At 34.2% G+C, this 14,467-nt stretch overlaps 1 protein-coding gene across 4 annotated transcripts in view; it reads left to right on the top strand.

The window, feature by feature from the left end:
- The window catches only part of ARHGEF10 (Rho guanine nucleotide exchange factor 10), a 221,909-nt gene that overhangs the window by 181,799 nt on the left and 25,643 nt on the right, over positions 1-14,467 (top strand). For all 4 annotated transcript variants that reach the window (XM_051976003.1, XM_051976002.1, XM_051976004.1 and 1 more), the window contains one exon: positions 9,693-9,835. In XM_051976003.1, the coding sequence (XP_051831963.1) occupies positions 9,693-9,835 (143 nt within the window). The remainder of the gene's footprint in view (positions 1-9,692; positions 9,836-14,467) is intronic.

Raw genomic sequence — 14,467 nt, 5'->3', positions numbered from 1 at the left:
CTTTTCAACAAAGGATTACAGGATCAAAGGAAGAGAGTTCCACCATCTGCTCCTAGGTTTACATCAATGTATCTTCTCAGACATCCCTCTACTCACAAAGAATGAATTTGTTTCTTTATAAAACTAAATCATCCATCCATGCTCTGAGCTTCCTGATTTCAGCTCTTCTAGAATTATTCTCCATTATTGTTCCATTTCCAATTTTTCCATTCTCTTTCTGCCCATTAGATCCTCTTTTCCTGCCTTCAAACTTGCTCAGGTATTTTCCTAACTTAGAAAATAATAACACAGAAGCTATTTGCACTGTCCTGCTATTCATTAACTCATTCATTCCATCTACTTATTGCCTTCATTTTCTTTAATCCCTTTTACTGAATAATCACCAAAAATTTAATTTCTGTCCCTACCACTCTATGGAAATAACTTTCACAGGTAACTGGTGAACTCTTTCTTGATGAATTGAATGTTCTTAAAAAGTCTGAGACCGTCTTAACTCCTACTCCATATTTTTAAAAATTACTCTGTCTCTGTCTTTGTGTCTGTTTCTGTCTCTGTCTGTGTCTCTCTTTTGTAAAAAGCATAGTTTTTGTTATTACTATTTAACTTTTCTTTTTCTGATTTCTTTGTTGCTTTCCTTTCTTTTTTTATTCCCTATTCCCTTTGGTTTCTTTCTTTAATCCTTTACTTGATGCATAAGTCTGTAAGAGCCACCATTTTTATTATTTCAGTAAGTACCCCCACATGTATAGCTTCCACATCGAGTTTCTCTGCATTCTATTTTAAAGGTATTAAATGAATATTGACCAAGTGATAGACCACATAGAATTCATGATAAATCTCTCAAACTAAGACATGCAGTGCAGATAATTTGTTTTGGTTAAAGTGAGAATTATATAAAAATATTGAGCAAAAATGTTGTCAATGAACCACTTTAGCATTTCCAGGACTTGTTATTAATATCACTACCTCTCCATGGTCATTGAGTGATATTGTGTGCTGAAAAGTATTTGGCCATCTTTTGATTTAGAACAACTTTTCATCCTCATTCACTTCCTTTCCCCTGTTCTTCACATTAATTCTTTAGTTGGCATATAATAAAATATCATTTTAAGAACTTTACAGTTACTTTGTATAAATTTTGAATATGCCTGTCTTTGAACATTTGTTATTTCCTCTTATATAATGTAAGCTACATGAGGGAATAGATTTTTTTTTTTATTTTTGCCCTTGAATAGCACATTATGTGACAGATAGACACTTTATAAATTGTTGTAGATTGATTGATTAATTGTGACACTTAAGCCAACTATGCACATGACCATGGGGAAGTCTAGATAGTTGTGCTAAGATATTTTGCAAAATATATTCATGAATAAAATAACTTCATGAATCAAATGATTTAAGACTGATCATTTGTAGAATACTTCTCAAATATATCCATTTTAGCGTGAGTGTCAGGAATGCTAGACTATTTCTTTTAGACAATTTTTAGATAAGACATTCAATTCTTTCTTAAGATACTTCATCAAGCTGTTAAAACATTGATTTAAAAAGAAGAGCAATCAGCATAAAAGCCTATTTGAAACTTTTTAGGACAAGATTATAATTGTCATTTAATTTGTCATTAAGACAAAAAACTGTCTTGATTGTCATGCAGTATTAATATATGGTTTTCTAAATTACTATGAGCCTGTAGAAATCCTTATGTAAGTCTCATTGGCCCCAATTTGTACTTGCGTTTGACACCAACAAATCTAGGTGATCTCTAAAGTTACCCTTGTATCTGTGAGTACAATGTTCATTTGAAATGTGAGGAGGCAGAGACAAGATAGTAAGAGGGTCGTTGCCACCAAGGTGGGAGTCCATCATATAATCCCAGCACAGACTGTTCCAACACAGCTCAGGTCACAGCCCCAACCCTAGCTAGCACACTAGCTGTATACAGCTATAGTGGGGTGGAGACACTGCTAACAACTCTAGGGTAGAAAAGAGTGCTTGTGGTCAGGGTCCTAGAAAGATCTTTGAAAACAGCTGCACAAAATCTCTGAGGCTTTGGACAAATGTACCCTGCACTCTGGAAACAGAGCCCTACTTTAACAAAGAATTAAAAGCCTTGTAATAGGCTAGGAAAATGAGTGGACAACAAGAAAAGTTTCTGACCATTGAAAGTTATTATGGTGACAAGGCAGATCAAAACACACACTCAGAAGATGATAACAAAGCCAAAGTTCCTACATCCAAAGCCTCCAAGAAAAATAACAATTGGGCTTGGGCCATTGAAGAGTTCAAAAAGGATTTTGATAATCAAATATAAGAGGTAGAGGAAAAATTAGGAAATAGAGATTAGGAAAAAAATTGAGAATGGTGCAAAAGGAAATGCAAAAAGCTAATGAGGAGAAGAATGCTTTAAAAAGCAAAATTGGCCTATTAGAAGAGGAGGTACAAAAGCTCACTGAGGAAAATAATTCCTTAAAAAATAGAGTTGAACAAATAGAAGCTAATGACTATGAGAAATCAAGATATGGTAAAGCAAAACAAAAAAAATGATGGAAAAATGGAAAAAAATGTGAAATATCTCATTGATTTGAAAAAAAAAAGGAGGGGAAGTGTTAGGATTCTTACAAGGTGCTAAGTCAGTGGAATTGATGAGATAATGATTCTCTAATTTACATGTACTTAGAATTTATTATAATTCCACAAGATTCACATCTTTAAGAGAGCATATATAAGGAGGAGCTTTCAGGGCGAGAAGACACAGGAGATATATTCATTCCATCTTCCACCTTTATGCTGGCTAGAGACTGAAGCACAAACCTTTGGATTCGGAGGGAACTAGAGACGGAAGCCCACTAGAAGCTCTGAGCCTCAACCAGGATTCAGTGGAGGAGATTCATGAGCGAGAGAAGGCAGTTTAAGCTCTTGGAACCAAGGAGAGAGATAGGCCTCCAGAAAGCTCACCGGGCAGGAGGAAAGGAGACAAAACTTGGAAAGAGACAATAAAGCATTTGGATTTTAACTCCTGGCTGCATTTGAGGTGATTATTACTTTGAACTGAAACTAAGGCTGCCTCCAGAAGCCCCTCAAGGAAACTGATTCCAGAGAAGATTGTATTTTAAAGAAGAATATTATAGGGAAGAATGACCTATACGTACAAAAAAATATTCCTAGCAACTCTCTTCTCAGGGCAAAACAATCAGAAATTGAAAGGATGCCCATCAATTAGGGAATGGCTTAATAAACTTGGTGTATGTTTATGATGGAATATTATTGTTCTATGGGAAATGATGAGTAGGGAAAAAAACAATCAAACCTGGAAAGTCCATGAATTCAAGCAAAGTGAAATAATGCTATATACAAAATAATAGCAATATACTGGAATGACCAGCTATGAAGACTTTGCTGTTGTCAGTAGTTGAATGATCCACAACTACTCTGAAGGGCTTATGATGAAAAATTCTATCCATATCTAGAGAAGAAACTGATTGTGTCTGAATATAGATTGAAGCATTTTCTCTTTCTCTCTCTACCTCTCTTTTTTTTTAAACTTAATTTTTCTTGAGGGATTTTATTTTCATTAGTGTGGGAGATCTATATTTTTCAACTTTACTTTTATGAAAATGTTTTGCATAACTTCACAAATGGTTTCTTAATTGTGGGTGGGGATAAGAGAGAAAACCTAGAAATTAAAAAAGTTTAAAAACATGTAAAAATTGTTTTGAATGTAATTGGGGAACAAATATTAAATAAATAAAATTTTAAAATAAAAAAAGATAATGAAGATGATAGGACAATAAAAATAATCGGCAGCATCATAATTATGCTGAAATCTATGTTTTCCCTGTATATGATAATAATTTAGAAAAATCTGCCCTAGAGTTTTTGAGAAGCATTAAGCTTATTAGGAGAAGAGGGAGGGAGTAAGTATTTATATAGAGAGCCCACTTTGTGCCAAGCACTGTGCCAAGCACTTTTGCAAATATTGTCTTATTTGATCCTAATAATATGCCTGCAAAGTAAACACTGTTATTATTATATACCATTTTGCAGTTAAGGAAATTGAAGCAAACAGATTCAGTGATTCGCTCAAGATCAGAGAGCTAATACGTTTTTGAGGTTGAATCTGAACTCAGATCTACTTGTGGGATAGAGTGCTGGGTCTGGAGTCAGAAAGATTAATCTTTATATTTGCTAGCATTCTGCTAGCTAGCTGCATTTAACCCTTTTGGCCTCAGTTTCCTCATATGTAAAATAAGTTAGAGAAGGAAATGTCACATCACTCCAGTATTTTTGCCAAGAAACCAAATGGGGTCATGTAGCATTTGACCAAACTGAAACAACTAACCAACAATTTTGACTCTAGGATTAACTCTATCTACTTTACCATCTTATGCCTTATAAGGAATTTCTAACCACCTCATCTTTCTAACCTTCAAAGGATTTGCATTTTCATCAGTGTTAAATATTCTTCCCCTTGGGGCAGATTGTAATTCAACTATATCACTTTATCTTATAATGCTTGTCAAGCAAATTTAAAAAGTAAGGTTTTGTTGTTATTATTTTTTGTTTTTTCACTGAGCTTCTCCTTTATAGTAGCTAGATGCTAGACAGAAAGATAAAACAATCCCTATCCTTAAAGGAGCTTAATGTTTGACACTTGCTTTAGAGAGACCGATCAATAAGACAACTAAGCATCTATTCTGGTACTGATAATCACATGAATAAACTTGCTTTAGGACAGTGAAAGATTAAGTGATTGCCCAGCCTTATGTAGAATATATGAGACAAACTGAGTTAAGTGATTTGACCAGGGTCAGACAAGTAGCAAATTTTCAAGGCCAGATTTGAACTCAAGAAGATGAGTTTTTCTGATTCCAGACCCAGCACTCTATTGTGCTACCTCATTGATCTCTTCTTCAATATACTTTTCTCAATCCAACATAATGGAGATCAGATTCCAGGTTTGTTTGTTTGTTTGTTTGTTTTTTTAACATGAGTATCCACTTTATTTTTCAAGTACTAAAATTAAAATGATAACACCATTACTTAGGGACAGTGTGTCATTTTATTGAGCTCTGACAACAATGAAATTTCCTCAGGGTAGAAAATGGAAAATTGATCTTTGGGGAAAATGAGACTGCAAACTCATGCAAACTGAAACTTTTCCTCTCTGAAGTGCAGTGTCATGTTTAAGCCAGAGTCAAAGCTGCTGACAAAAGGTCAGATTTGTATCAATGTCATCTGACATACAAGTCATCTTTGGTTTGGATTCTAGCCACGAGTCCCCTGCAGGCATAATCTACACAATAACAGATTAAAATGTGCCGTGATACACCTCCAGGAAAAACATTCTCAAACATTCCACCATGCCTAGACAGATGCCCAGCCCAAATCATTAACTGTGGTGTTTCTGCATGCTCCACAAAGTAGTCGCTGGTGGAGAAAAGCCAATGAAAGAGTCCTAGGGGTGCCGTCACCATAGGATATCATCATTGCTGCTAATTCACAAAGAAGAAAGGAAAAAGCTAAAATCCTTTGGCAGGAGACTGAGGGAAAAAAATATGTAAAAGCCAGAATGCCAAAGATTTTGTTTTTAGAGAAAGTCTTTCAAAATCACTAAATGAAAATACATGGCTTGAAATTTTCCTTTCCATCCCTAAAAAGATCTACCAGATGTTTTGTGTTACATACAGTAGCTACACAAATAGAAAATTAGCTATTTCTCTATAGTCTATACATATTAAAGCATGTATTGAAACAATCAAATCAAAACTATCCATATTTTGCCTTTTTTTTTTTTTTTGCTGGAGTTAAGCATTTGGGGAGCAGTCAACTAACAATAATTGTAGGTATACAGTTGCTTCATTGTTCTGTGTAAGTGGTTATCATTTCTTAAAGACTTTGGTTGATGAAGGGCAAGACCTGATATCTTTTACTAGAGTCAAAAAGTTTAGGGTACTAAGCTCAGAAATATATGATGTCATCTGTGAGGCAACATACAAGAAAGCCACATCATCAGAATCAACTCATCCAAATGTCTGCTGAAGTATAAAAGGGGTGAAAAGCTATTAGTGAATGAACTACTCACGCAAATAAAAGTAGAGATATTTTGAAATATCACAATGTAAAAGATTATCATCTGGAATTTTAGAATCTGAGAGACTTCAGATTACCTGGTTAGTTCCATTTTAGATCTATAAAGTCAAAACTTATAAATTTCCAACATCAAAATTCTTAAAATTTTGAGAAGCCGGCAACATTTCCCATAATACTATATCAGAAATTTGTCTAATATGTAGCCATTCTCTTATCATAGTTATGAAAAATGTAAAGTAATTCCTCCTGTTTTAATTCGATATCTATTGCCCTTGGAGATAATAGCTGTATTTCAGATGTGGGTGGGAATAGGTGGAGCAGTGCTAGGTAAGACCAGGGAACAGCAAACAGGCTAGTTAGATTGGATTGTAGAATACATTAAGAAGACTAGAATGAAAGTAAGGCATAATATTTCAATTGGAAAATAATTTGGTCTACATTTCCCATTCAATTCTGGGCTCAACTTATTATCTATCTTTAGTACTAGTCAAAGATGGAGATTTCATAGATATATATATATGCTGGGTAATTTGTGGAATTAATCTCTCAATATACATAAACAAGAAGAATGGATTGGAGGCAGTTTATGTTTAAACATAGTGCTATAAGAACACATACATATATACATGCATGCATACTCTTAGGTTAATCTAGCATATTGCCCAGTATCTTTTGAAAATTATTTGAATTAATCTGTCAATTTAGACTACACTTACTAACAGAGTAAGTTGCCATACACTGATATACTAATTCAATGGGCCATCCATCTAACTTTATACCAAAATTTGCTTTATTCTCTTGGGTTTTCCTGTGTGGTTTACTAAATTACTAATTTCTACATGGCTCTGAGGAGCCACTTGAGGAGGTCCTGACTGTAATATTTGAAGGATTGATGTAGTCAGTATGGTATTAGAATAGAGTTATCTGTAAATGTGAGCATCTGCAGAATTTTACCACCTAAATATAAGAAATCACTTCCATTTGGCCTCTGTTCAGTGTATCTTCTGTAACAGTGTCAAACATATGGTTCTCTATTTTATGCTTTGCTATTGATATTCAAAAAATATCAAGCTATTTTTGTATTTATATCTATCAGAGATCAAGTGTGATCTCAATATGTTCTTGGGAGACATTTTAGAGAACTGCTGTGAAAGCTATTTTTCTCCCCTTCTGACCAAAATCCTAACCTATTGAAGCAATGGGTTCACAAGTCAGCTACATTTTCAAAGTCAAATCAAATCTACCTAAAACTCTGATAAAAAATCCAACAGTGGTCAGTTCTACCCTTTTATTTGTCATTATCTAGGGATTTGGGTCTATTTTGTATTTTGGGAAATCCTTTTTGCAATCAGGCTTTTTCTGTAATAATGTAGTGGAAGCATTCTTTATTGTTCCCTCTCTTGAACTTTGAAAATGAGCAAATAAGAACTCCAGAGAGACATGGAAGATACTAAGCCATACATACTTTGTACATGAGCAGAACATGTGGCCATGTATCGCATGAAGCATGACTTATGTAGTTCCAGAAAAACAGCGCTCCCCACTTCTTGTGACTTGGAAGATCTTTTTACCAGAAGATAAAACTTTCCATTAAACAGCTAAGGAGAAGGCTTAAAATAATTATTCCTTGGAGGAGTGATACATCAATCTAGGTAGTGTGAAGTTAATATATGAAGGGCTAATTGATCCTTTTTCTGAGTGTAGATTGATAGAGGAGGGGGAAAGAAGGAATCACTAGAGGATAATTAATTCTATGGATAAAGGGTAAGAAGATATGGAAGAGAAGTCTGGCAGCATCAGACTTTCTCTACACATTTTTTTCTGAGGAATAATCCTTCATATGAACAAGTAATTTTTCTGCTCATGAAATTTAACTTTCCTTCTAGAAGACCTCATGTACTATTATTCTACTAGCTTGATTAACACCAAAATATTGTTTTAGTAAACTATAGTTACTGATCACTCACTTAAGAAGAACATTGTGAAATAATCACTAGAGAGAGAAAAGGACATAGTCCATTTCCCTCCCTCTAAGAATTTGTTGTCTTTAATTCATATGTCATGTATAATATTCTAGCCACCTACTTTTTTAATGTTTAAAGATGAAAGGGACCAAATTTAATCCCTTAATTTTATTGTTTTCCAATATATTGTTATTTATATCTTTTTAAATAACATTTTATTTTTCCAAATACATGCAAAGATAGTTTTCAACATTCAACTCTGTAAAAACTTTTTGTCTAGTCATCTACTTTAATGAGATTTTATAACAAAAAGTGTCGGATTAGAATAGTCTTATGTATAGGTTTTTTTCAGTTGCATGTACTTTAATTTCTCTTATAACTGTCATCCTAAAAAAAAAAAAAGTAAATATATAGTGGGACTTGATAAAGTAGGGGAAATAATGGGCTAAGAATCTAGATATCCAGCTGCTGATTCTAGGTCAGGCAATTATTAGCCATGTGACTTTGGACAAATCTTTCCTCTTCCTCTGAGTCTATAAGAAACTTTCCTCTTCTATAATATAAAAGGGTTAGAATAAGCAGTTGCTAAGATTTCCTTCATTTCTGACTTTTCTGTGATTCTATCAAATGCCAATACTATATTGGATAATCTATGAACCAAACCAAAAGTGAGATTTCTCCCAGTTTTCTATGGCCTTATTCTGTAATGGGACTTGAAAATGGTTGTGAAGTTGAGCTGAATTGAATTGTGAGGAGTCTCAAAGCATTTATTTGCTCATGGATTGAAAAAAGAGTATTAGTATATTTTTATAACCAAAATTAAAATATCACCCCTACCCACACCTCAAGTTCAATTATTAGCAATAAAATCTCATCTTCAATGTTTTTCTATTTGGGAGCATTGTTACTTAATTACTACTTAATTTGAAAATATAGGTTTTTTTTTTTTAAAGAAAATCTAATTTAAATTTAGTCATGTTTCAATTATTCATGAACATGTTATCATTATTCCTGTCATCATACAGAAGTTACAGGAAAGCATCTTTTTCTTTAAGTACTTATCCCCTTTATCAAATGTAGAGCTTCCAGAGGTACATAATTTTAACAAGTTTGGTTCTTTTTCCATGGACCCAAAAGGGTAACTATTTCACATTTAATAGACAGTTTTCAAAAAGGTTTGTGGCCAAAATAATTCATTGTCAATGGTCAGTTTTTCATTAATACTCAGTACCCACAGTCCACCAGAAAAGAAAACAAATTTAGCAAGAAAAAATAGCTTTTTGTATTGTGAATTAATCCTGAGCATGAAATATAATTAGATAGAATAAAATAAGTATAGTAACAGGACAGAGAAAAAGTCAGTTTAGCTTTCTAGGGTGATTAGATTACTTTACTTGAAGTGCTATTTGTCAGAAAATCATATATATATATATATATATATATATACACCCCAGTCTCATTCCTACTCCACCCACCAAACACACACATATCCTAATGTCAGTTTAAAAATAAGTTTTGATTCTTTGACATTTGGAATGATCTAATTCACTACCCATATACTCAGTGTTGGGGAGGCAGGGAACTACATGAATAATTTGTGTTAGACTCTGATTTTATTTTATTTTTTCATTAAAGATGGATCCTGGAATTCTGAACCTCAAAAAGTGATCAAATTAGGTGTCCTGCCAGTTAGAAGTCTACTAATGATGGAAGATACAATATGGGCAGCATCCGGTGGACAAGTTTTTATCATCAGTATTGAGACTCATTCTATAGAAGTAAGTTATTTTTAATGCATTATTTTTATACTATGAAATGAAATAGACCCACTATACATGTCCAAAAAAATGTCAGGGACACCAACTTTTAATACTCTCCGAGGATGAAATATGAAACTTATTTATCTGAAGGAGAGAGCTTCAAAAGTACCTAATAAATGATCAAGAACAACACATTCCCCACCCATGTTGATTAGATGATATAAGATAAATGTTGACATCTTCTAAAATTTATTTTAAAATATTTTTGCAAAAATACTAGCTTTTTTAGGGGGGGGACAATATGTAAGTTCCCTCAATTTGCATAATACCATCTCCTACTGTTCAGTCTGAACTTGACTAAAATGTTTGCAATCAGTGCAATTAATCACTCTAGAAAAATGCATTATTATGAGCCTCTCCCAGTAGGTAACTAATAGCAGAAGCAAAACCTTTCCCATTTCCTTAAAGCCCTCTGCCTGACTCCTTTGAGAGCTCTAGATACTAAATGACAGCTTTAATGACAGACTAAAATATAGCAAGTGATTTTTTCTTTTTAATTTTTTTTATTTCTAATAATAGCTTTTAATTTTCAAAACATATGCAAAGATAGTTTTCATCATTCATCCTTGCAAAACCCTGTGTTCCAAGTTTTTCTCCCTTCTTTTCTCCACCCTCTTCCCTAGACAGCAAGCAATCCAATATATGTGACTCATGTGCAATTCTTCTATACATATTTTCACAATTATCATGCTGCACAAGAGAAAAATCAGATCAAAAAGGAAAAAAATGAGAAAGAAAGAAAAAATGTAAGCAAACAACAACAAAAAGAGTGAAAATGCTATGTTGTGATCCACACTCAGTTCCCACAGTCCTCTCTTGGGGTGTAGATGTTCTCTCCATCACAAGGCCATTGGAATTGGCCTGAATCACTTCATTGCTGAAAAAGAGCCACATTCATCAGAATTGATCATCATTTAATCCTGTTGTTGCTGTGTATGTTCAGATTGTTTTGCTTATTTGCTACATGTATTTAAGAAAACTTTTGGATATTATAAAGAAGAGCTGGTTTAAATTGAAACCACATACAGCGTCTTAAAATTGGGTAATTTAGGATATCATTAGTTTTATGTTCTTGTTTCCTAATCCATTCTTCATGCCATTGATAGGTTAAGCTGCCTTATGCGCAGGTTAGAGTGCACCACTAACCTAGCATTAGCTAACAAAGTCTAAATTCTAATAGCTTATGATTCAAGATCCTACATCCTGGCATCCTCTGTCTTGTTTGGCTTATAATATTCTTCAAGTGATCTCATTTCAGTCACTCTGGTATGACTACTTTCCATCCCTCATCCGACATAGTTCAGTACCTTTGTTCATGTTGTCTTATGTAAGATGTTAGGCACTTTCCCTTAATCTCCATCTAGTGAATTCTTTTAGGTACCAGCTCAAACACTATTTCCTCTAGAAAGTTTTACTTGATTATTACCGCAACTTCCATTTTAAACAATGATTTCCTTCCTTTGAAGCTCTTTGTAATATTTTGTAAACTTCATTATTCCTATTATACTCTGTTAAAGTCATATAATTGTGATACTATTATAAAAGCAGTGCATATTTCTTTTTATGCATTTTTTTCTTTTGATAACTTTTTTTCTTTTATTTTCACAATAATCGTAAAGATAATTTTCACCCCTGCAAAAACCCCATGCTCCAAATTTTTCTCCCTCCTTCTCCACTCTCCCCGCTGCAGGAAGCAATCCAATATAGGTGAAACGTGCAATTCTTCCAAACATATTTCCACACTTATTATGCATAATATAAAATATAAAATTCCATAACATACATATATCATAACTTATTCAATCATTCACCAACTGACTGACATCTACTCAGTTTCCACTTTCTTGCCATTACAAAAAGGGCTACTACAAACATTTTTGCACATATGAGTCCTTTCCCCTTTTTTATGTTCTCTTTGGGATACAGACCCTATAGAGACACTGCTGGATCAAAGGGTATATACACAGTTTGATAGTCCTTTGGATACAGTTCCAAATTGCTCTCCAGAATGGTTGAATCAATTCACAATTCCACCAACAATGTATTAGTGCCCCAGTTTTTCAACATTCTTTCAACATTTATCATTATCCTTGCCTGTAATCTTAGCCAGTCTGAGAAGGATATAACATAAGACCTTCAGTCTTCCATCTTCACATTCATTGTTTTTTGTCTATATTGTGTTCCCTCATAATGATATATGGGTTTTTTAGAACAAGAAATTAACTTTGTATCTGGCTGGATTGTCCTTTCCTTTTAAAATGCAAAAATAATCCTCTGACAAAAAAGTAGAATTCTTCATTTTTTAAAAAAGTTTAATATCAATAATTATTCAACAATCATCTATCAAGCAATCACTATATAGCTAGTCAGAAAGTATTTATAAATGTGCCAAGTACATTCCAGTACTGATTTCAGAATTTAGATTACCAAGGAACAAATAAAATGATCTCTGTCTTCAAGGAATTATATTCTTTTGAAATTTAAATGATGAATATATGTCTCTATGTGCTTGCATGCATGTAGGTATATACTTAAAAAAGAAAAATAAAATATTTTAATTGCAACTAGATTGCTATTTCTTCTAGTGATGTTTTCCCAAACTCTAGCACTTTTAAAATCAGCCATTTATTTTTAGATAATCTAAAATTTTATTTTAAAATTTGGCTAAGAACGTGCAAGTCATAAACTTATATTCACAAAAAAACCTCCTTTACAAAGCCCCCTATTACTTAAACTAGCAATTTTTTAAATGTCAAGAACATCAAAATTCTAACCCTTTGACTTCTGAACAACTGGATTCATTGTATTGGTCCTGTTGTACTTGAGGAACCACTTTTCACATAGGGATGTGGGTTTGCAGGCTTGCTTGGTTTTCCCCTCTCAAAAGAGAATAAATTTTGCAATATACTGGTGAAATAGTGGCAAGCCATGCTTGGTTTCACTTCTGAGAGACTTAGCAATAACCCTGGGGTTGCTATAGAGTAAAAAAAAAAGTTTAGAAGAATATGATATTAAAAGTTCTAAATAACCTCAGGATTAATTTATTCTTACACAACATGTTATCTGGTGAAGTTCTAAAGTAGAAAAACATTATTTCTGATAAATAGAAATAATGGGAGAAGCATTTTGGTGATTTTAAAGGAGGTTTTGAAAGATTATTCTTTCTTAAAATTTTGAGTGTTATCTGGATAATTCAAGAAACCTGTTACTTTCAATTTCTTAAAAATTTCAGGTGAAAGTTTCCCACAAAATTAACTGAATAATTGCTTCTGTTCCAGTGGTTTCATATTGTGAATTTAGACATGGCATATGCATGTTAGCATTAAAGGCATCTAGTGATTAATATAGCTCGTGCCAGAAGAGTCTGATAATTCTGTTCAAGTTACTTATTTGTTACTTCAAGGTACACATTTTTCATTCTCAAATTGGTTACTGCAAGACTTTTTCAATTGAAACTTTCTACTTCCTTTCTTATGAGAAGGTCTAAATAGTACTACTTGTAGTGACTAAAATAATTTTTTTTTCTTTTCCTCCCTCCCTCCCTTCTTCCCTCCCTTCTTTTCTTCCTTCCTTCCTCCTTTCCTCTCTCTCCCTCCCTTCCTTCCTCCCTTCCTCTCTCCCTCCCTCTCTTCTTTCCTCCCTCCCTCCCTCCCCCTCTCTTTCCTTCCCTCCCTTCTTTTCTTCCTCCCTCCCTTCCTCCTTCTTTCTCTCCCTACCTTCCTCCTTTCCTCCCTTCCTCCCTCTTTCTTTACCTCTCTCCCTTCTTCCTTCTTCTCTTCTTCCATCTTTTTCTTCCTTCCCTCCCTTCTTCTTTCCCTTTTTCCAATTATTCTTCCTCCCTCCCTCTCTTCCTTCTTCCTTCCTTTCCTCCCTTGTTCCTTCCTTTCTTCTTTCCTTATTTCTTTCCTTCCTTCTTCACTTCCTCCTTCCTTCCTCCCATACTCCTTTCTCTCTTCCTTCTTTATTTTTTCCTTCATCTCTTCTTTCCTCCTTCTTCTCCCTCCCTCCCTCTTTCCTTCCTTCTGTCTTGCTTCCTTCATTCTTTCCTTCTTTACCTTCTCCCTTTTCCTCCCTTCCTCATTTCTTTTTTCCTTCTCTTCTTCCCTCTTTTTCTTCCCTCCCTTCTTCTTTCCCTCTCTCCAATTATTCTTCCTCCCTCTCTTCCTTCTTCCTTTCTTCTTTCCTTCTTTCTTTCCTTCCTTCTTCCCTTCCTCCTTCCTTCCTCCCATCCTTTTTTCTCCTTTCCTTTCTTTTTCCTTCATCTCCCCTTCCTTTCTCCTCCTCCCTCCCTCCCTTTCTCTTTCCTTTCTTTTATCAATCCTTCCCTTGCTTCCTTCATTCCTTCTTTACTTCCTCCCTTCCTCCTTCCTTCCTCCTTCCTTCCTCCCAATCTCTTTTTCCCCTTCCTCCTTTCTTTTTTCCTTCCTCTCTTCTCTCCTTTCCTCCCTCCCTCTCTTCCTTCTTCCTTCCTTTCTCCCTTCCTTCTTTTTTCCTTCCTTTCTCCCTTCTTTCTTTTTTCCTTCCTTCTTCCTTCCTTCTTTTCTTTCTTCCTTCTTCCTTCCTTCCATTCTTCCTTCCTTCCTTCCCTTC

This window comes from Antechinus flavipes, chromosome 2 (assembly GCF_016432865.1).
Source record: "Antechinus flavipes isolate AdamAnt ecotype Samford, QLD, Australia chromosome 2, AdamAnt_v2, whole genome shotgun sequence".
NCBI classification, from domain to species: domain Eukaryota; kingdom Metazoa; phylum Chordata; class Mammalia; order Dasyuromorphia; family Dasyuridae; genus Antechinus; species Antechinus flavipes.
Note: the sequence above shows the minus strand (reverse complement) of the source record. Positions and strands in the feature narration are given on the sequence as shown.